Source organism: Acomys russatus, chromosome 14 (genome assembly GCF_903995435.1).
Source record: "Acomys russatus chromosome 14, mAcoRus1.1, whole genome shotgun sequence".
Taxonomy (NCBI): Eukaryota; Metazoa; Chordata; class Mammalia; order Rodentia; family Muridae; genus Acomys; species Acomys russatus.
The window spans coordinates 13823789-13847982 of NC_067150.1; the positions used below are offsets into that span (position 1 = coordinate 13823789).

At 40.1% G+C, this 24194-nt stretch overlaps 1 protein-coding gene across 1 annotated transcript in view; it reads right to left on the bottom strand.

Annotated features, from left to right (window-relative positions):
* LOC127198736 (mucin-16-like) overlaps positions 1–24194 on the bottom strand; it is a 234353-nt gene that overhangs the window by 145635 nt on the left and 64524 nt on the right. The window contains 7 exon segments of the mRNA XM_051156780.1: positions 491–1980; positions 2929–2979; positions 4831–5316; positions 11955–12068; positions 16016–16778; positions 16780–20678; positions 21543–23594. Of these exon segments, the coding sequence (XP_051012737.1) occupies positions 491–1980; positions 2929–2979; positions 4831–5316; positions 11955–12068; positions 16016–16778; positions 16780–20678; positions 21543–23594 (8855 nt within the window).

Consider the following 24194-nt stretch of genomic DNA (forward strand, 5'->3'; position numbering starts at 1 on the left):
TCATTTCTGTTGTAGTTGGAGAAATAGCATGAGTAGACACAGATAGATTGTGCTGTCCCTCACCACGAGTGACAAATGATGTTATGGTCTGTGCATAAGATAAAGTGTGGTTCTGAGGTTCTGAGGTCACCATGTCTGGAGCACGAGGTGAGATGGTTGTAGTTTGAATCCTTGAAGTTTCTTCTCTACCAGGATGGGTGAACCATGGAGCTGTGGACTGTGGGTGGGCTGTGGAAGTGTCCAGATTTGAAGTCTCTATAAACTGTTCTGTGCCAGAGCTGGTGCCCAGTGGTGGTGTGGCTGTCATTCCTGGAGAAACAGGTAGTGTAGACATGACTGAACTGTGCTGTACCCCAACATGGGTGTCTAATGAAACTGTGCTATGTGGTCCAGAAGTAATAAGAGTAGATGAGGTCCTTATTTCCGGAGTTATGATTGAAATGGAGGTTTGTAGAACACCTGAGGTAGCTTCCTTCCCAGGATGGGTGACCCATGGTGCTCTGGATTCTGGTTGACTTGAGGATACAGTCAGAGTAGATGCAACTGTAGAGGTTTCTGTGACCAAGTCAGTGAACAGCTCTTGTGTCACTTCTGTTCTACCTGGAGATATAGGATGAGTAGACAAAGATAAATTTTGCTGTCCCCCATCATGTGTGGGCAATGATGTTATGGTCTCTGTTTTTGAAGAAGTGTGGTTCTGAGTTGGTGATGTTTTCAGGTCTGGAGGATTAGGCAAGACATTTGTAGATAGGACCTCTGACATCCCTTTACTACCAGCATGGGTGAACCATGGTTCTGTGGATTGCAGGTGACCTAGGGAAATATCCAGAGTAGAAGTCTCTAAATGCTTTTCTGCGTCAGAGCTGTTGTCCAGTGATTGCATGAGTTCTGTTGTACTTGGAGACACAGGCAGAGTGGACATGACTGTACTCAGATGTCCCTCAGCATTGGAGGCTAGTGAAACTGTTGTATGTTGCTCAGAAGAAATAAGAGTTAGTGAGGTCGTTGTTTCTGGAACATTAGTTGAAATGGTGGTAGGCACCACCCAGGAAGTAGCTTCCTTTCCAGGAGGCATGACCAATGGTGCTGTTGTCTCATGTTTCCCTGTGGATACACGTACAGTAGACGTCATTGTAGAGGTGTCTGTGTCCAAGGAAGTGAATAGTGCTGGTGTCCCTTCTAGTATACCCTGAGAGTCAACCTCAGTATACGTGAATATACTTGGCTGTACTTTAGCATGAGTGACTGATGATGTTTTGGTCTGTGCTTCAGGAGTGTGGTTCAGGTTTGTTGAGGTCATCCTCTCTGTAACACTAGGCAAATAGTTTGTAGTTAGAATTCCTGAAATGCCTTCTTTTTCAGCATGAGTGATCCAAGAGGTTGTGGTCTCTGAAAGATCTGAGGATAAATCTAGAGTTGAAGCTGGTGCATGGTTTTCTGTGCCCTTGTTAATGACTGGTGACAGAGTTCCTTCTATTATGCCTACAGTGACAGCTAGAGTAGACATGGGTGAACTGGGATGCTTTTCAGCATCAGTTAGCAATGAAATTGTGCTCTGTAGTTTAGAAGTGTGATTTACAGATTTTAAGGTCACCAAGTCTCGAATACTTGGTGAGAGGTTTGTAGTTAACATCCTTAAGCTGGCTTCAGTTCCAGGATATTTAATCCATGAGGTCGAGGTCTCTGACTGATCTGGAGAAACAGTCTGATTTCCTGTCCCAGAGGTTGTGATCAGTGGTCTCATTTTTGTCACATCTGAAGAGACAGCAATATTAGACAGCGGCAAACTAGTCTTTTCTCCAACATGAGAGATCAGAGAAATTGTGGTATGTGGTTCAGAAGGTGAAAGATTCAGAATTGGTTTGTATGTCCTTGAATTTTCTTTAGAATTCTCACTCTGACCCTCTAAGTTTATATTTGGAATATTAGGTAAGGTATCTATAATTGGAACAAATGATCTGCTTTCCTGTTCAATAGTGATGGGTGATGGGTATATGGCATCAGATTTGACATGAGAAAAACTTGGGCTTGTCCTGGGAACGTTGGGGATTGTCTTTGTAGTATTGATAAGGAATGTTTCTGATGCATCTGCTTCACCAGATAAAGTAGTAAGTGTTGAAACAGAAGAACTATCTTCTGACATTGCAGAAAGGGTTACTTGAGATATTGTTTTCTCTAACTTTTGTGAATAAGTTGTTATTGTTGGAAAAATTGTACTGTTGTATATCTCAGAGACAGGGACTAGTGAAGGAACTATCCCAAGAACACCAGAGGAAGAAGTCATAGTTGGAACGGATGAACTTCTTTGTACTGTAGTATGAGTGATCATTGATTCTTCTGTCTCTGATTTATGAGAAGAAAGAGTCAAAGTTGGAATGTTGGTGCTGGTGCCTGTCCTAAATGTAATGGCAAGTGAAGTCAGTACATCTGATACATTAGATGAAAAAACAGAAGCTGAAGAATTTGGTCTGGTTTCTATCTCAGAACTGGTGTTCATTGAGGGCAAACTATCTGATGCAGTATGGAAAACACCTGGAGTTGTCATAAGGACTGTTGAGTTAGTCTCTGGAGAATGAGTATTCGATGATTCTGTTTCATCTGTCTTAGCAGGTAAAGTAGATAGAGTTAGAGCATCTGAAGTGCCTTCTCTGCCATAATGCATGGCCCATGAGGTCATGGTCTCTAGTTCACCTGGTGAAAAAACTTGGATTGGAGTGGTTGAGTGTGTCTCTGTCTGAGAACTTGGGGACAATGATGTTATAATTTCTGTTACACCTAGAGAGCCAAGTGTAGTAGAAATTGCTGACTTTGTCTCTTCTCCCATATTAGTGGCCAGAGAACCTATGGTCTGTGGTTCAGAAGAAAGAACTAGAGGGGTTGATTTAGTAGTTCTTGAACCTGTACCAGAATCGATGACCTTCAAGGTCACTATATCTGGGACAATAGGTGAGATAGTTGTAGTTAAAACAGTTGAACTGGCTTCTGAGCCAATAATGGTAGATGCTGAAGATGTAGTGTTTGAAGCTATATGGGAAAAACTTGGATTTGTATTGGGAACAGTTGGGCTACTCTCTGCATGAGAGCTGACAAAAGAGATGGCTTCATCTGACTCAGTGGGAGTCCCAGTCCCGATTGGAACCTCAGAACTGGTTTCATCCCCAGGATGGATGGCTTGTGAATCTGTGTTCTCTGGTTGTCTTAGAAAAGCAATCTGAGTTGGAAATAGACTTGGCATCAGCTCCAGATCATTAGGAGAGACAGTCATAGTGTCAGTGGTTGAAATAGTCTGTGGCTTATTGTGGCTGACCAATGATACTGTGCTCTCTGACTCAGCAGCAGAAATAGACTGAGGTAGAGTACTTTCACTACTTACTGGTAAAAATCTGGTAGCCAGTGAGGTCAGAACTCTTGGCACCTCAGGTGAAAAAGTAGAAGCTGAACTTTTTTCTCTTCCAAGATTGGAAGCCACTGAAGGCATAACATCTAATCTACTGTGAGAAAAATCTGGGGATGTCGTTGGAACTGTAGGGCCATTTCGTGCATGAGGGGTAACAAGTGAAATGGTTGTATCTGGTTCACCAGGAAAAATAGTCAAAATTGGAACAGCAGAACTGGATTTTGCCTCACGATCAATGGCCCATAGAACTGTGGTCTCTGGTTGACCTGCAGAAACAGGAAAAGTTTGAGATAGAGTGTTTTCTGTTCCATAGCTAGGTATTAGTGAGTTCAATGTTTCTGATAAAGCAGGGGAGTCAGATGACACTGTGATAGCTGAATTTGTCTGTGCTCCAGCATGGGTAGCAAATGAGGCTGTTGTCTCTGGTTTAGAAAAAGAAACAGTCAAAGATGGAATACTTGTATTGGTCATTTCTATAGAACTAGTCACCACTGAGCTCATTGCATTTGGTACATCAGGTGAAGTCACCGTAGTTGGGATAACAGAGCTATCCTCTTCCCCAGTATTTGTGGTTGTTAATAGTGTCAAATCTGATCCACTGTGAGAAAATATTAGAGTTGTCCTAGGAACAGCAGTATGTGTGATTCTTGATGTTATATTTGGCGCTTCAGGGGAAATACTCACAGAGGAAACAGTTGAGGTGACTTTTGTTCCAGTCTCGGTGACCCAAGAGGTTGTATTATGCAGTTGATCTGGAAGAGCAGTCAGAGTTGAAGCAGTTGAATCTATTACCTTCCCTGATGCAGCAGCCAAAATAGTTGTATTTGTAATAGCTGTACTTCCTGATGCTTCAAGATCAATGACAGATGTGTCAGTGGCCTCTGGATCACCAGAAGAAGTCATATTTGATATACTAGTATTTCTCTGTATATGAGAACTAATGACCAGCGAAGGTGCCAATCCTGCAGATGATGAAGTAGTAGTTGGAAAAGATGGCATGACTTCTGTCCCATAGATAGTGCCCACTGGAAGTGCATTAGTATCTGATTCACTGTGGAAAATATCAAGAATTTTTCCAGAAATAGGGATTCTGCTCTGTGAAAGATGCTTGAGACTTGTTGAACCCATTGATACTGTTGTATCTGACTCACTAGGTGCAACAGCCGAACTTTGAAGAGCTGGCTTTGTCTCTGCCCCAGAACTAATATCTAGTGAGGTTGCCATTGCTGACATATCAGAAGAAAAAGTGCTTGCATCAGAGTAACTGTCCTCTGTCTTGGGATGGGTGACCCCAGAGTCTGTGGTCTTTGGTTCAGCCAGGGAATCCATAAGAGTTGAAATAAATATGCTGGTGCTTTCTCCAGGCCTATTAATCAGTGAAGTCACCAAATTTGGTGTAATATGAGGAACAGTTGCTATTGGAATGGTTGAACTGACTTCTCTGGGACTGGTGGCTATGGACTCCATGGAATCTGATTTACTTTGAGAAGCATTTATGGTTGTCTTGGCAACAGCTGAAGTAGTCTCTAGAGGATGAGTGATCCATGAGATTGTTTCAGACTCTCCAGAGGAGACAGTAGAAGTATGAACATCTGGGCTGATCTTTGTCCTAAGACTGGGGATCCATGGGAATGTGATTTCTGCTTTTCTACTGTAAGGAGATGGTCTTGTTATGCTGACCATCATAGAATTTTTTCTAAAGCCTGTGGAAGATGCAGTTGCTATCTCTACTAGATTGTTAGAAGTATTGGAGGCTGTGTTAGTCATCTCAGTTGTGTTTACATTGGCTGTTTTCTCTGGTGTCTTTAGGTGACTCAGGGGTCTTGAAGTTGTAGTCAAGATTTTGGTGTTTGAAGTGATCATAAAAGTGGCCTTCAGAGCTGTGGTCGTAGTCTCTGTTTTTACTTCTGTGTATAGATCTGCAAATTGAGACATGCAACACAAATTGTAAAAAGTATGTATACTTTTTAGATAAGCAATTAATACTTTTTATCTACATAATGAAAGGGGGAGAAGTGTCTATCTAGTGCTGCTTTCCTGGGATGTGGGTGACACACTGTGGGCTGAGAAACGGTACTCTGAATGTTGCTATATTAATCATCTATTTTCCTGACTTCAGCTTTTTAAATTTTCTGTGATGTGTGTGTGGGGGGAGGATGAGAGAGAGAGAGAGAGAGAGAGAGAGAGAGAGAGAGAGAGAGAGAGAGAGAGAGAGAGAGAGGATCTCCTTTTTCCTAGGCCAACCTTTAACTCACCCTCATAGCTGAGGGCATCGTTAAACTTTTCATCTGCCTGCCCTCTAAGTACTGAGATTATAGACATGAGTGACCACAATTAGTTTATATTGGGCTAGAAATGGAAACTCAGAGCTCTGTGAATCTTTGGCAAGCTCTCTACAAACTGTTCTACATCTTTAGCTTTAGAACTCCTTTATCTATTTGGGCCATAACTTCTCCATAAATTTGTGACCACACTAGTACAATCTTTGTTACCCTCTATTTTCTAAACTGCCCAAGTTTAAGCTCTTCCCTCCCCCTGACATACCTATCCATCAGACCCCATCAGTTCTGATCACATTCATGGGCAAGCTTAAATCTACCTTCGCTGAGAATTTATTATACTTAATTTTCTTCACATATTCTTATCTGTACTGCAATTTTCATCACCAGCAATACTAGTTGGTAATATCTATTAATGTTTGAATGCTTGACATTTGGTAAATACTTAGCTCAAAATACTGAGTGAATAAATGAAGACATGAAAGAAGATAAGTCTGTATCCCCTTTGATTTGAGAGAGGTGACATGTGTCATTTGTTTGAATGTTTGGGCTCTATAATGTGATAGTCCTGTGCTGATTTTTTCTTTTTCACTAGAGATGTGGCTGTAAAGGAACTTGTTTGGCTCTATTCAAACCAATGTTTAATAGCACAGTTTGGTTAGATATTCTTTGAAATATATTTCTCTGGATGACACCGAATATTTCATGATATTTTTCTATTTGTACTTTTAAGAGTGTATATGGTTGGGCATGTAGTGCATTGGGAAGAACAATTATCTAGCATAATGGAGTCCTGGGTTCATTCAAGAAGTGCATAATCTTGGTATAGTGATGGACACCTGTAAATACTGTGACCCAGACTGAAATCTGTACATTAATGTACCTTGACCTCTTTTTCTTCTCTTCTTCGTCTTATCTTCCCATGCTTGCTGGGACCATTCTCAACTTAACATAAACTATGGGACTCCATGTCTTATATTCAAAGACTGCTTTTTAGGAAACCCACCAAGATGCTTCAGGCACAGGATAAAATCAATAGCTCTGCTTTAGTAGTACTTTTGTTTAAAAAAAAAAAACCAAATATTGAAAGTCTCCAAAGTATCTTACTAAAACCTAAAATCTTACTTAGGCTATGAAAAAATGCTCAACATCCTTAGCCACTGCAGAATTGCAAAACTACACCAATATTACCTTTCTTCTTAGTCAAAATTATATTTATGTACAACATAGAACATAAATGCTTATAATTATTGGAGAAGAATGAACATTATACACTGTTGGTGGGAATATAAGCTATTGAGTCTATCCACTTTAGAAAAAAGCATATAGTTTCTTTACAAAACTAAAAATAGTAAATATTAAAGATGGTTCTGTGCTTAGGAGAACATTCTGTACTTACAGAATGTTGAGAAACCATCTTGTGAATTGTATGGATACATTGCCTGTCAATTAAAAAAACCTATAGCCTACAAGATAGGTAGAATAGAAGGATTCTGGAATAGAGCCAAGTGTGGGAGAGTCACTCAGGAAGATGTGAGTAGGACAGACAGATGGTACCTGAGCCCAGGTATCCAGTCATGTGGCAGAATATACATCGTAATAAACATTTTATTTAAAGTTATGAGCTAGTCAAAGAAGAGTCTAGCTCTATGCCATAGGTATTTGTAAATATACTTAGAGTCTCAGGAATCATTAAGCTCATGATGTCATTTTTCTTTGAGGGAGGAAAAAAAAATACTCTAACAATAGAAGAACGAGTTTTGGTTCAAAGTACTGACTTAGTGACTCATAAACATCCATAACTCCAATTCTAGGAATCTGATGTTCTTTTTATACATCCATGGGTATCAGGAATACAGGTTGTGCACACACTCATACATGCAGCTGAATATCGTACATAAGATAAAAATAAGTGAACACTTAAAAAAACTGAAGTTAAAGCAATGTTTCATCAGCTAAGAGCATGGGGTGCTCTTCCAGAGAATGAGCTTGACATTCAGTTTCAACATGGCAGACCACGACCATATGTAGCTCAATTTCCAAGGGATCTAATGTTTTCTCTTTTGACCATTATGGATATCCAGCATACAAGTGGTACACAGACATATGTGGAAAGTCAGGTAAACCCAGGACTTTCTCAGAGGCCCTGATGAAAAGACAAAGGGAACTTTAGTTCTGTATCTTGACCAGTAATGGTCTTGGTAAGAAAGCCAGTTCAGTGCTGGAGCCAGTGCATATTAGGAGTCAAGGCTGTAGTTTCTGTGAACCTGGGCTGTGCTTATCAATCCTCATACAGCTGTGCCTGAGTATCACATGTTCTCTTTGTAAACATTGTGTGACTTAGCTTTATGCTGACTTTGGTTTTTTCCATCACCATCCTGCAAATAGTATACGTTGCTGTACTTCTTAATAAATCAGCATATGGAAGACCTCCTAGTCCCAGCTATTACTTTTGTATTCTTTATGTCTTGACTTGGTATTATACACAACTGGCCCTCCCTACTTAAGACTTTGGCAGTTTGCCATCTGGGACCCTTGTTTCTACTGATTTGGGTCAGATATGAGGCAATGAGCCACAGAGGCAAGGAAAACACACACACACACACACACACACACACACACACACACACACACACACACACACACTGAAATTAAATAAAAGTAGAAAAATAATTAAAAGCATTGTTAAAATAATTTAAAAACCTGAAAGTGGAACTGCTATTATAATACAGCCATGTCAGCCTTGAGTATACTCAAATGAAAAGGTCAGCATATCAAAGCAATATCTAAATATCCATATTCATTGTGGCCTGGTACATGATAAGATATGGAATCAGCTTAGCTGCCCACATACAGATGAGTTTAGCAAGAAATTGTAGTGTGTATATATATATATACACAATGAAATATTACACAGATGTAAAGAACATAATCTCATCTGCAAGAAAATGGCTAGAACTTAGTGATCATACTATGTACAGACAAATGTCTATACATGTATGTATAAACAAATGTCTGTGAGAAGAGTGAGGGAAAGGTATAAAAGGTGGGGTAATGGGGAGTGTAGATGACATCAAAATATCCACTGGGGGAGGCTGACTTTTTGATCAAGGTTGTGACACTGGTTACTTGTCCATGCTCCAGTCAATGTTTCTAGGCCCTGAACACAGAGGCAGCAGCACTAATTGGACTCAGTGGGTTATTTTATTTTTTAAAAAGTACATGAAGTTGGGGGTTGTGGGTTCCCTGAGAAGAAAAGAAAGGTGGCCAGGAACATGGACAAAATTTAAGTACGTTATGTACCAAAATGAACTGTATTACTAAGAACTAAATTGTATAAAAGATCAAAGCATCAGATATGTCCAAGAACACAAATGCATTGACTCAATAAAACTAACAAGATTGAATTATTATAATAAAAATAGTCTTATCTTTAAACTTTGCAAGTTAATTTGAAAAGTAATGTCATAAGTGCATGAAGCTTGAGCCTGAACAGATGACTCACTCCATGACTAAGGACACTGGCTGCTCCTCTGAGGACCCAGATTTGATTCACAAGACTCACATGGCAGTTTACAACAGTCTATAGCTGCATTTCAGGGGGAATTAAGTGTCCTCTTCTGGCCTCCACAGACACTGCATGCATGTAGTTGTACAAAATACATCCAGACAAAGCACACATACACATAGAAATGAAAAAAAAAAGTGTGGGAAGCTTTATTCTCAAGCCAGAGAGTAAAGGGACCCCTTGTTATAGCCACATATATACGTTTATTGTTGACTGTGTCTCATATAGCCCAAGTTGGCCTCAAAATTATTATGCATCTCAAGTTAAACTTGTGGTCCTCCTTTTTCCACCTCCAGCTTGCTGAGGTATGTGTCACCATGCCTAGTTTAAAGCTCAATTTTTCATGCATGTGAGTTAAAGCTATACCAAGTGAGCTGCATCCCTGACTTATGCAACTCTTAAGTATCCAGAAAGAAAAATACTGTGATGTGTTAGGAATCTTCTACTGAATATTAATATGTAGTCAGACTATGATACTAAATGTTTATGAACAAAGCCAAACAAGGTTCTTTGAAGCACTACAGCTCAATGCCTTTAACAGCCTCAGACACATCACAGCTTTACACAAGGATCTACACATTTGCAACCACAAACCTCTTTCTAATTTTGTTAAAGGACACACAAAAATTACACGGCTTTCTGAACATTCGTTTTGCCCCCACATCTGGAGGCTCATCTTTCCTACACTATTTTACAATGAGCAAATGTTAAAGCTGTGATTCTTAGACTTTACTCCTCGCTGGGCCATGCTGTATTACTCTGACCTCCATGCAGAATGTCATCATTAAGTGCTTGTTTCTCTCTGGAAAACTATTTTTCATTCCTTAAAACCCAATTCAAACATTGTCTCTTCCATGAAGCCTTCTCCCTTTAGTAGCAGTACATTTCCATTTGCAAACTTTTAAAACTCAGTCATGGAAATAGTATACTGGGCACAATGAAAGTTGTAGTGTAATACGTATAGCAATTAAAATTATTTTTGCTAACTTTTTGTGTGTGTGTCTGCCAAGTATGTGTGTATGTATGCCAAGGCATGCATTAAGAGATCAGAGGACAAATATGGGAGTCAATTCTCTTCTACTGTTTGGATTCTTGGTCTTGAACTCAGGTTATCAGTCCTGGTGACAAGCACTTTTACCGACAGAACCATCTCACTGATGCATGAAATTTACTTCTTTATTTTTATTTTTATTAGTTCTTTGGGAAATCTGTTCAATGTGTTTTGATTATATTCACCACCTATAGTAATTTATAATATGTAGAATAAAACATGTTATTGGTATATTTGTATGTATACAACAGTATAAGGGATATAGCATAAAATTTCTTAAAACTTTTGCCAATCATTTGACTTGTTTTAAGATATTTTTAAGAAATGAATTAAACAATTCACATATTGTAGTGGTCATCATAGAACTCACAGCTTTGCACATGCTAGGCAAGTATTCTATCACTGAGCTACATCCCCAGTTCTTCTTTTCAGTTATATTCTGGGCAGGGTCTCATTAAGTTATCCAGGTTGTTGTCAAACTCTCAGTCCTACTGACTTAGCTACTTTTGTGAGCATTACAGCCCGGAACTACCATGTCTAACTTTAATATGTGTTATAAAATTAATATATAGATGACTCTATAAAATTCTAATGATTAATTATGCCTGGATGAAACACAGGTACATCGAATGTTATTTGTACTTTTCTGAAGTTTTTGAAAAACAACTATAAATGATTGGTTGGTTAATTCACTGATTTCAGTACTGGAGGCTGACCGTAGGAAGGATTTCACACTCACCAAGCAAGTGTTCTGATGAGCTATAACCCAGAACAGTGACTGTAGAGTTTTACATTTGAAAACAGAATCCAAAATTTAAAAAGAAAAAAAAAATGCATTGCTCGATCTATAATTCCAGATGCTCAGGAAGCTGAGGCAAAAGGATCACAAGTTTAAAGTTTGCCTTGATGCAGATACAGAGGGAATCTGAGGAACTTGATGAGACAGACTCTGCTTCAACATAAAAGGGGGGAAAAGACACAGGGATATGGCTCAGCAGTAGAACATCTGCGTAGCATCTACCACTGAGGGGCTGGAGGATGGTTCTGTGGTAAAGCCTCTGCTAGAATCTTCCAGTCAGGAGCTTGGGGGTGTGGCTCATCAGTAGAGTCCTTGACCTGGAATCTGCTTGTGAAATGCTGAGAGCAGGCTGTAGTAAACTTGTGCTTGCTTGGCATGTGTGAGCTGCTGCAGATTACCCCCGACACTCTTACAAACAAAGGTGCGTTGTAATTGTTTTGTTCCTTTGCTGTCTTTCTGTGCATTCTGTTTGCATCATAGTCTCCAACATCTATATTTCACTAAATTAGCATATCAATGTGAACATGATGGTACTTCTATGATATCTTAGTATTTAACAGACTAAGGCAGTACAATTTTGAGTCCTAGGCCAGGTCGGTTACATAGAATGGCTTTAGAAAAAGAATGGGGGTGAGAGAAATTAATGTTTGTGACCTGGAGCAAAGTTTGTTCAGTATGTTATGAGACTGCTGGTATACACTGGCTCCTCCACAGAAGACAAAGGTCCATCTCAGACAACTATTCATGGAGAACATACAGTATTCTCTTTAAGGAAAGTAAGAAGTTCGGTGCTCTGGAACAGGAAATAATGCATGGAAGATTATTTCTATTTTCTAGGAAGTAAGCACAATGGGGCTTACCTTTATGGCTAGCATGTAATGTGGAAGCCAGGGTGGCCCTGCCCAGGCCTTCAGGGTCTTCATGGGTACCTCCATGAGATATCTGTGTGTGGTGCTGTGTGCCATCTTCCATTTCTGCAGGTGAGATTGAGGAAGAAAGCAGGTAACTATCTCTCCCAGAAAACCTATTGTCCAATTACATCACTTCATGGAGTACACGTCATTCTTTTCCTAGAGTCTTTGACAGTGACCTTGATTCACAGCTAAAAAGAATGAGTAGTAAATCCCTACATTAAATCTTCCTATCAATTTATCAAATTGTCCATCCTTCTATATGCAGTCTTCCTTTCCTTTCTTTTACTCTTTGCTTTCAATTTTTCCTCCTTCTCTGTCCCTCTCTCCCTCTGTCTCTCCCTTCTTCTTTACTGCTCTCTCTGCTTTATCTCTCTTTCTGTTGTTTTCTCTCTCTCTCTCTCTCTCTCTCTCTCTCTCTCTCTCTCTCTCTCTATTCTCTTTTTTAAAAAGAGATTCTCATGCAGCCTAGACATGCCTCAAACTTGATATAGCAAAGGATAACCTTGAATTTCTGAACCTCCTGACTCCATCTCCTGAGTACAGTGATGACAGGTGCATATCATCATGCAAAGTTTATGCAATGTTGAGGGCAGTGTCAAGAGCCTTGTGATGTTTAGCAGTACTCTACTAAATAAATCATATCCCCAGTGTATTTACTTTCTGTTTGCCCTTCTTTTCTTCCATTTATATTTAAATTTATTCTTTTTTTAACTTTTTTATTTTTTATTTTTATTAATTTATTCTTGTTACATCTCAATGTTTATCCCATCCCTTGTATCCTCCCATTCCTCCCCCCCCCCCATTTTCCCATTATTTCCACAAATGGTGCTGGTCTAACTGGAGGGCTATGTGTAAAAAAAATGAAACTGGACCCATATTTGTCACCTTGCACAAAACTCAAATCCAAGTGGATTAAAGACCTCAACATAAAACCAGAGACACTAAGTCACTTAGAGGAAAAAGTGGGGAAGAGCCTGGAACATATTGGCACAGGAGACAACTTCCTGAACAGAACACCAATGGCCCAGGCCTTAATGTCAACCATTAAATTTATTCTTTATTTTTATTTGATTTTACTTCAGAATATGAATAAACTACAACAAGAATCAAAGCAAAGTATAGGATTATACACCTGAAACCCAAACATTCATGATGCTGAAGCAGAAAAATCATGAGTTTGAGGCCCGCTTTGTGGTATAGAAAGACAATCTACATAATGAGTGAGTTAACCCAGAAGCAGAAAGAGTCAAATGGTATATACTTGCTTGTATCTGGACACTATCTCAAGGGGCATGTCCCATGAATGTCTTCACTTATTAAGGAAAGTGGGACAGAAAAGAGGACATCCTACTGGGACTCTAGGTGAGAGAAGCATGGGAGAATGTGGAAATAGAAGAATCCAGAGGGTCCTAGAAACCTACAAGAAGAACATTATGATGGGCAGATCTGGGCCCAGGGATCCTGCTCAAACTATGGCACCAGCCAAGGACAATACATGCAGTAAACATCAAACCCCTACCCAGAACTACACAATGGACAGGACATTCTTCACAGTTGAGTGGAGAGTGGGGTCTGACTTTCACACAAACTCTGGTTCGCCATATTTGACCACGTCCCCTGGATGGGGAGACCTGGTGGCACTCAGAGGAAGGATAGCAGGCTATCACGAAGAGACTTGATACCCTATGAGCATATAGAAGGGGAAGAGGTCCCTCTCAGTCACAGTCACAGGGGAAGGGAGTAAGGGGGAAATGGGAGGGAGGGAGGAATGGGAGAATACAAGGGATGGGATAACAATTGAGATGTAATATGAATAAATCAATAAAATATATTTAAAAAGAAAGACAATCTATAGAGAAAGCGAGTCCATGACTTAAAATATCTCTCTACCTTTCATATGACTCATTCAAATTATGTGTAGCATCTCAAACACACTTCCTCTGGAGACTGCCAAATAAGGCAGTAGTGTTGCTAGAAAGCACTTTTGGACTTGTGTCACAAATAAAGTCAGGTAGCAAATCGTATTCTTTCACAGGAATAGTGTCCCTACAAAGTTGCTTGCTGTACTTAACTGCGATCTTGGAAACGTGATTTCATTTTTGGGTCTCTCCCACATCATCAGGCACTTTATCAATTCAGTTTTCATGATCACATGATTTTCTATACTACTTTTTGACTCTACTGTAGCATGTTTAACTCAAATGCAGAAAATCTCCCTTGAGTCAGGTCTGATAGTACTACAAAACCTACAATCTCTGCTGTGTGGAAAGCTAGGGAAGGATTATTTCATGTTCAATGTCAGTTTAATTTACAGAATGAGGTCCATATGTACATACATACATACATACATACATACATACATACATACATACATACATACATTCAACAAGGGATGCATGTGCTGCTTAAGAATAAAGCATATGTGTCAATCTCTATGGAGTAACTTCCAAAAACAAACCAAAGGAAAATATCTTTTTCTCTACATGTTACTTTGGCTTAAGTCTAGCACTCTCTGCCTCACATATCTATCCTCACAGGATCCCCACATTGCCAAAATACCCCTCACTTCATAAAAGCTTGCACTTTCTGTAGTATTTGATAGGCATTACAATCTCTTTCTAAGTATTGCCTTCCTAAGTCTAGAATATCCTGTATTTTCTGATTTTAACAACCCCTGTTTGAATTAATGATTAAGAACATAAGTTCCTACTGTATAGTTTGAATTCTCTTTTTGTTTCAGAAGTGTTGAGTATCAAATCTACAGCACCATGCAATTTATGGGAGGTGTTCTGGCACTAAGCTATTTCCCCATCCCTTGGATCTTTTAGACAGGGTTTCGCTATATAACCCTAGTTCTTTTTGAAGTCAGGATCCTTTTGCCTCAGCTTTTTACATGCCAGATTCATAGGCATGAATAAAGCACACCCAGACAAATCCTTAACTTACTTCTGTCACTATGAAATTTATGATGGTAAGAAAATTATTCCACATCTTCTATGTATCTCAGCTTCATTACCCAAAAATAATATTATAAGGATTAAAAACATTATGAAATAGTGATTTACATAGAAATATATGCTGTGTAAGCCTAATTCTCATTCTCATCACCATTAATTATGACTAATAACTATACTAAAACATCTCTTACATTGTAGTAATTACTTGTGGCCTTGCTTATTTTTCTATATTTTGCTTGTACCTAGCTTAGTTCTTAGAAGTGATTGATGTTCAACCAATGTTTGCTAAATAAACTTTAGTATGGGGGTAGAGAGTATATGTCATTTGTATCGACCTTGCCTTGCATGTGAAAGGTCCTAGGTTCCATCTCCAGATTCATACTTTTAAACAAATAGCTGAATTTGAAAACATATATTATATACAATAGTTTTACTCAGCCATATAGAAGAATGAAATGAAGTCATGTGTAGATACTAAAAATAATCATGTTAAGCAAAATTAGACAGAAAAATAAATATCATATGTTTTATATTATGTAGAAATAAACAAACATAAGCCATAAAAACAGAACACTGACTACAAAGGCAGTGGAAGGAATCAAGAAGAAGGCAGAAAAGAGAGTGAGGAGAGTTCATAGTAGGAATTGGGGATGTTGAACATTGTGTGAGTGTCTGTGAGAATGCCAGAGTGAAATGCACTAATTTTCACAGTTTTATGATTCAATAATGATAACTGTAGTATCCATAAATAAATATGAATGCAACATATTCTACCTCACAGGAAAGATCTATTTCCTATGGTCCCCCCAAGTCTGTAAATGGGGATGTAGAAATAGCTGATTCTTACTTAACCTGGTTGAATGCACAGGAACCTGAAAAGCACTTGTCATCCTTCCCAAGTCAGCACACTCAGTCATTTTGTTTTTCGAGAAGGGTGATAAGATGTCTTGATGGGTTGGGTTCTAGGCTTCAAGATTCTAAAGATAACCATGGAATACTGAGAGCTGCCATTCACTATGTCAAAACTTTTTTCTTTTGTTTGTAAATTACCTGAAGGTGTAGTAATCCTGTCGAGGGCTGAGCTAGCTGTAGAGTCGTTGGTAGTGGAACAAGAAAAGGGCAATGATGTAGAAGTTGATGAAGGCAGGGTTTTTACAATGGGGGAAACCAAATGGCTTGGCTGTGTTACGGAAGACGGGCTGCTGGAACTCACATCTGAACTGCCTTCGGGAATGATCATTGTGGCAAATGAAGCCATCTCTTCTGTTGGAGAAAGTGTTGTTGCGTCAATCAAAGTAATCTCAGCTGAAGGCAGTGTATCAGTTCTTGGAACATGGGTACTTTCTAATGATGGCATAGTAAAATTGTATGCTGGGAAGGATGTTATCTCAGTAGACTCTACAATAGGCAAAGAAAAATTTAAGTTGGTATCTATTTCTATTGGAAATTCAGTAAACTGTGAAGATGGAGTCTGAAGTGGGGTTGATATATTCATAGCAGAAGTAGTGTCATCAGTCTCAGAAATTGGAAATATGAGAGTGGACACAGAGGTTGAAGGTACATTTGTTTGTAGAGATGTGTTACTGTCCCTCAATCCAGAAGTCAAATAGGAAAATGGCTCAGTATCATATCTCGTAGTCTCTAAGTGGTTAGACAATGGTGTGGACATAGTAGTCATCCATATGGAGGAAGAACTACCCATTGTATAGGTGTTCCTGGATGATTCAGAAGGTATTGAAATGGAAGAACTTAGCTCATGTGTCATAGTATTGGCCTGCATGTTGGTTACTGTGAAACCTGAGGAAGAAGGGAAAATCTTCTGTATCAGTAGTACCTTTAGGTAAGCCCAACATTTCAAGTGAGGTGCTGCCCAAATTTAGAGGCGAACTTGTTTGAGTTTCCAAGCTTCTGCTCAATGTATCTGGTGTCTTTATAAATTCAGAGGTGGGGAATGAAGTCTTAGGGGAAAATGTGGAGTTTGAGCTCTGTGGTGATAGAGAGGAAGCAGAATGTGAAGTCTTGGTTGGTAGTGTCAACAAAGAAGAGATAGTACCATTTGTTGAAACAGTCTCAGATGATACAGTGTGCTGGGACTGGGGTCCAACAGTGGTCATGTCCATGCCTACTTCAGTTCTGGTAAAACTATAAGATTTTTGTGAGGTTTGGGTGTCCTGTGAGGTGGATAGCTCACTGTTGCTCCAGCTTGGTAATGAAGTTGTAAAAGGAGCTTGGTTTATGTCCAACTCCTTTGTACTTGTTTCCACAGAAGAAAATGTGGAGGCCACAGAAGTAGGAGAGAAAAGACTTTGTGATTCTGATGTAGAAGTAGCAGGAGAAGATGATGTTGTTCCAGGTATAATTTCTGCAGGGTTTATAGAGGAAGTTGCTGCATGGTATGAAGAGTCTGTCCATGACAATGACTCAGAACTGCTGGGATGAGGGATTGAGTCTGAATATAAAACTGTCTGAGTTATAGTAGAAATGGTCCCAGTATAAGAAGTAGTATCTGATGAGTTCCATAGAGAGATGTTGGATGACTCCTCAGCATTAGGTACTTGACCAATGTCAGTGTTTGGAAAGAAAATAGTAGAGATATTGGAGATATTTCCCATTGATATGTCTGTTGTCTTTGTGAAGGATCCAGAGCTTGAAATGGATGTTCTATCAGCTGAGTTAGCTTCTGTTCTGGAAAGCCCAATGGAAGTACTAGTGGGCACTGTATTAAGGCCAGAACTATGTTTCGTCATCAAGTCCATATCTTCAGGATTGGTGGTTTCCTGTTCTATTGACGTTAGGGGGAAAGCTTTTTGAGTTTCTATATGTGCAGGGTTAGATAAGGGCATTGATGTGGAAATTATTGTGTTGCTTTGTGAGGTCATAATTACAGTTGTTCTTGATGGAACTGAATCAACTAGGACAGTGCCTTGGGAATGCCCTCCAGAAATAGATGTTTGTACACTGGTTGCTGGTTTTTTTGAGGAACTGTGACTTATCTGCAAGTTTCTCCTGTTATATGAGGAATCTGAAGTTGAAAGTCCTGTGGTATCTAGGCTTTGAATTGAGATGCTCCTGGAAGCTATATTTGTGCCTTTTCTATTTGAGGTTGTCTCTTGAACAGAAGTTCCAAATGTAGCCACAAAACCAAGGGAGGATATATTTTGTCCTTGTATCAAAGAAGTTACAGGTGAAGATGTATTTTTTTCAATGATAGTTGATGTTGAATCTGCAGAGGTGTGTGCATCTTCTGATGCTGAGGAGTAGGAAGGGCTTCTTGTGGGGAATTTTCCAACTGTAATGGATTCTGAATTGGAGAGGCTAGGAGACACATTAGGGGTTAACTGAGAAAAAACAGTATTGTATGTTGTGGGAAAGGTGGTCTCTTCAAGAATAGTAGTTTGTGGAAGTGATTGGCTTAGAATTCCAGAGGCCTCAGAAAACGTTGGCTGTGAAATAGAAACTGTAGTATCTACCAAGGGATGCTGCAACATGGCAGAAAATGCAGTTTCCAGTGAAACTGACACAGGGGTAATAGAGGATTTGGATTGGGGTATGGAACTGCTGACTGCCATATTTGTCTCTGCTTCAACATAGGAAGAAGAGCTTGTCGGTAAAAGTTTGGTGACTTGTGCAGCCTCTTGGCTTGAATGGGTACTGCTGGTCCAGTTTGGAAATGAAGTAGACAAATGGTGTAACTTTGTATCTATCCTGGTTGTGATTGTCTCCTTAGAAGAAGTGAAGACAGAATTGGGAGAGGGCGTGCTGCTTTCTACTGTGGAAGTAACAGGTGAACTTGATGTAGATCCATCAAGATGTCCTGGGGACTTGACAAGCTGGCTTCCATTTAGAGTTGGAAAAGTTGCATTTGATGGGACTTCATAACTTTTCCTTAGAAATGTGGATGTCTCTGTGATTGGGGTTGGAGTGAAACTGAGATTGTCTGACACTGAAGATATGGTTGATGTTTCTAGGGAGGGGACAATGTTTGATGTCACTTCAGGATCCCCGATCTGTCTGGTAGATATTTCTTCTGATTCTGTGATAGTGTTGGAGCCATGAAGCTTGGTGAAAATTCCACTGGTCCTATCTTCAGATGTAAACTTGGTATCATCTGACATAAAACCCTGTAGCATTGGAAGTAATGTGTTATCAGGAGACATGGATACTGTCCTTGCTACAAGACTAGAGGAACTGTTAGGCATGTCAGAATGGATATGAATGAAATCCGCACTTGAATGCATCTTCTCAGATGTATTAGATTGTGTCAGTGTGGTCAGGAGAGTAAATGTCTGTGTCCCCATATTTGTATTTTCAAATGATGTTGATTGTGTGGGTGAAAGTGTGGACAAGGTTGTAGGGAAGACTTTCCTTTCAGATGACACTGATGTAGAAGTTATGGGGTACTTTAATTGGGGTACAGAATGGCTGGCTTCCATGATGGATCCTGAAGTGACTGAAGAAATGGTATTCATCTGTGAGGTTTGGGAAATATGAATACTGTTGTCACTTGGCTGAGACACACTGCTCCAGCTTGCAAGATAATCACTAACAGGACCTGAGCTGGGGTATGACTTTGTGAGGATGGAGTCCTTAAAAACTGTGAAATAAGAGGCAGCAGAATCAGGAGACTGAATACTATGTGTGTCTGGCAAGGAAGCGTGAGGGCTCAGTGAAGGTGACCCTTGTATGATTGTGGAAACTTTAGATACAGATCCTTCCTCAGGAATAAGTGTCCATGATGCTAAAGCAGGGTTGTTGAAAGGAGCTGTGGGTTGTGAATGTGGAATTATATCTGTCCCACTGGAGTGGATGACCTTGACCGAGGCAGTGTTTGTTGTGTCTGGGTAAGTTAAAATGTTTGTGGTAACTGGAGAATGTCCTGTGGCTCTGCTTGTCATCTCTTGTGATTCTGAACTGGGGGAAAAGGTAGAAAGACTGATGGAGATTCCAGTGGAATTGTCTTCTGGTGTTGATGGATGAAGGGCTATACTGTCAGCAGACACTGCTCTTATTCCAGAGTCAAAAAGGGAAGGGGTGGTGGAGAGTTCATTATTGACAGGACTGTATTCTATGGCTGAATGTATTTCTTCAGATTTTCTCAAATCTGTCCTTGCTGTCTTCAAGGAGGAAGCTGTCCCTGTCTCAATTTCTGTACTTTCTGATGAGGCTGGCTGTGGAGATGAAAGTCCAGTTTGTTCCATGGTGGGCACACTAGTGATGAAAGATTCCTTTTCAAGTGATGTAGGTGTGATGTTGTGTTTGTAAGTCCCATCTTCTATGTGTTCCTCTGGTGTGAGTGAGGAAACAATCATTGTCTGTGAGATGGTGGTGAGGTGGGAACTGTTGGAGCTTGGTATTGAAAGGGACCCTGACCCAGGTGTTGTGTATAATGCAGAAGGGATTGTGGGCTTATCAAACGTGAACACAGATTTGACAGAAACAGGAAAGGTGCTACTATATCTGTCTGCATTGTCAGAAACTGGAGAATGTGAGGGTGCCTCAGCAGTAGGTCTTCTGGAACTTGCAGACATGGATCCTTCCCACACTGACTGAGTCTGCGATAGGGATGGAGAGTTGATAGAATGAACCAAGGATTCTGAAAGTGGAAATGTCTCTGTCACACTGGGTTGTGTCTCTGTGCTTGAAGTAGTGGTCGGTGTGTCTTTGGAAGTCTCCACATTTGATGTCACCACAGTATGTCCCCTATGACTTGTTTCTGCCACTAATTCTGTGGTGGTTGTAGATCCAGGGACCCTGGCAGAGATTATCGTATATGTGTCTTCTGATATTGGGTGATGTCGTATTGGAAGGGATGTAGTGTGCTCAAACATGGCTGCTGTCTGAGACTTGAGAAGTGAAGGGGTAGTGGACACTCCAGTATGGTGAGGGTTTTTCTCCACGATGGAATGTATGTGTTCATGTGTGCTGGAATTTTCCTGTGCTCTGGTCCGTGTGTCAGTTCTCTGTATAAAAATACCTTCACTTTCAGATGAGGATAACTGTGAAGTTGGGAGTGTGGTTCCTTCTGAGGAGGGAAGGATGCTGGCCAAAAGTTTATTTTCAGAGGAGACGTCTGTAGAGGTATTGGTGTGTTTGCGTTGGGTTATGGTACTGCCATATTCCATGATGGACCTTAGTGTACCTGAAGAAACAGGTGTGGTCTCTGAGATTTTGGAGACAACAGCTGAGTAGAAGTTTGGCTGAAAGCTCCTGCTCAAGCTTGCTGTAGTGGCAGTCATAGATTCTGTCCTCGGGAAAAAGCTTCTTGAGATTGGATTCTTGGCAACTGTGACAGGGGTAGCTGTGGAGTAAGAAGAGTGACTGCTATGTGTATATGGCAAGAAAGCCTCAGGTGTCAGTGAAGGTGACACTTGTGTTTTTGTGGAATCTGTAGACATGGATCTTTCCTCAGGAGTAAATGTCCATGATGCTGAAGCCAGATTCTTAGAAGGAGTTGTGGATTCTGAATGTGGAAATGTATCCCTCTCTCTGGAGTGGGTGCCCTCTATTGAGACAGTGCTTGATATATCTGGGTAAGTCAAAATATCTGAGGTAAGTAGTGAATGTCCCATGGGTCTGCTTGTCATCTCTTCTGATTCTGCACTGGTAGTGGAAGTAGGCAGAGCACTGGAGGTTCCAGGGGAAATTTCTTCTGATATTGAGTGATGTAACTTAGAAAAGTCTGTTCTACCATTAGTTATAGTTTTAGCCATAGATTCCACAAGAGAAGGACTAGTGGGTACATCAGTTTTGCTAGTACTGTATATTTTGGTTGAATGCATGTCTTCAGATTTACTGGAATTTTTCCATACTGTCATAAACATAAAAGCTATTTGTTTTTCTATATCTGCTGTTGAAAAGGAAATTGATTTTGGAGATGAAAGTTTGGTGCCTTCTGAGCTGGCCAGAATCATGAAATGTTCCTTTTCTGATGAAAGTGGTGGAGTTGTGATGGAGTGATGCACTTGTGATGTTGAGCTCCCATTTTCCATGTTGTTTCTTTTCATGGAAGAGGAAACAGTGGTCATCTGTGACAATTTGGACACTTGTGACATATTGAAACGTTTATGATCACTGCGGCTCAAGCCTGGAGTTGAAGCAGTCACAGGTCCTGAGCTTGTAGACAAATTTGTTGGGATTAGGTCCTTAGAAATTGTGATGACAGAGGCCACAGAAATAGTAGATGCTGTATTGTGTCTGTCTACCATGGAAGAAAGAGCAGAAGGTGAATGTGCCTCATGTGGCATGGTTACAGCATCTGCAGGCATGGATTCTTTCCAAGGAATAGGTATCCATGGTTCTGAAGCAATATTGTTGGAAGGATCCACAGCTTCTGAATGTGGAAATGTATGTACTCTACTGGAGTCAGCGTTGTTGATTGAAGCAGAGGTTGGTACGTTTTCATAAGTCATCATGCCTGGTGTCATCACGGAATGTCCAGTATGGCTATTCATCAGCTGTTGTGATTTTGTAGTGATGCTGGAACCAGGGGTACTGATGGAGATTCCAGTGGAAGTTTCTTCTGATGTTGACTCATATATTGTTGTAAGGGATATGTTCCCAATAGTCATGTCCCTTGTCAAAGATTCAAGAAGAGAAAGATTCGTAGGTGCTTCTGTATGCTTAGGACTGTACTCTGTGGGGGAATCTGTATCCTCGAGTTTTCTGGATTGTATCCTAGCTGTGGTCCAACCTTGTTTAGGAGTATGATGGCTGATAGGTAAGGATGAGTTCGTGGAACCTAAAAAGGGATGACTATGCCTCTGTGACGTAAAATTAACAGGTGATGAAGAGCCTGTTCTGGCTCTAGTTCCCCAGGCACTTTCTGAGCTGATTCCTGCCAGTGGTGTGGAGTTCGTCATGGATGGGGTTTCATGCTTTTTGCTAGGATGAACAGATGTCTTTAAGAATGGATAATTCTGAGAGACACTGGAGAACATTCCCGGCACAGAGGAACTTGGTGGTGTACTTTGAGAGAAGGCTGTGTTTTGGGCAGTCACAAAATTTCCTACCTGAGTAACAGTAAATTCTGTGCTGATTATAGAGTTTGGGAGCCCTGTGGATATTCTAGTGGAGGCTTCTTCTGGCTTGATTGGCTGATCAGTGCTTGAATAGGAAGTGTTGTTAGTAGTAGATTCTGTTCTGTGTACAAGAACAGCATTAGTAAAGAGCACTTCAGTAACATTCGGAGTGTGGTCTGTGGTTGAAATCATCTCAGGTATGCTAGGTTCTGCCCGAGTGACAGTGGTGGATGTGTCTGATGGAGGGATATTATTTAATGCAGCTCCATTATGTGTGTCAGTCCGTGTCGAATTAGACATATTAACTGAAGCAGAACCAGTGCTCTTCCATGTGCTTTCAGGGATCATCATGGACAATGTGGTTTTAGGTGCAACCGACTCAAGTGATACCTGGGAAGCAGAGCTGGTAAATTTCATGCTGCTCACTGCTTTCTGAGAGTTTCTTGTGCCTCTTTGAGTGGACAAGTTTGAGGAAATGCTACTTCTCCAGTGTAAAGTTGAAGCAGTCTCTGTTGTCCTTGTGCCCCATGTTCTTGTGCTTGTCTTGGGTGTCGTTCTGAGCACTGAAGCCATTGATCCACTAGAACTACGTGGTTCTTGAAATGCTGATGCTACATGAGAAGGCAAGTTTGGTTTATGTTTACTTGACACAGTAAAATCTTGACAAACAATAAATAATTATAAGAAGTATAATCAGCTATCCCTTCAGGAATAACCTTATATTACCTTTTATATGTATAAGATGATTAGAATCATATTATGGATGACATCTTCATTAATCATATCTTTTTATATTCATCTACTAGGAAAATTTTATCCTGGACTATATTTATATTGCTTTGGGATAAAGCATTTCTCACTTGATATTTCTAGGTCTTTATAAGCACATTAAAATAAACATTACAAAATTGTATTATTTCTCAGGTGAAGTTACATGACATATAGCTTATAAATAAAATCTACACCTATAAAAATGAATCAGGCTAGTTTAAAATGCGGAGAATAAGTAACTGGTGAGTTCAGGCCTAAATCATACTTCTCTGTAATTCTCAAGGTCCTTCCTAGAAAAGGAAGTGGAAAGACTGTAAGACTCAAAGTTGCACAACAATGTTTTCTGGGCATGACAGGCCATTGCTCTCATAAAGTCAAGGATACTTTGGTGGTCTAGACAACCTGCACAAAATCAACTCAACATAACTGCATGTGTAGGA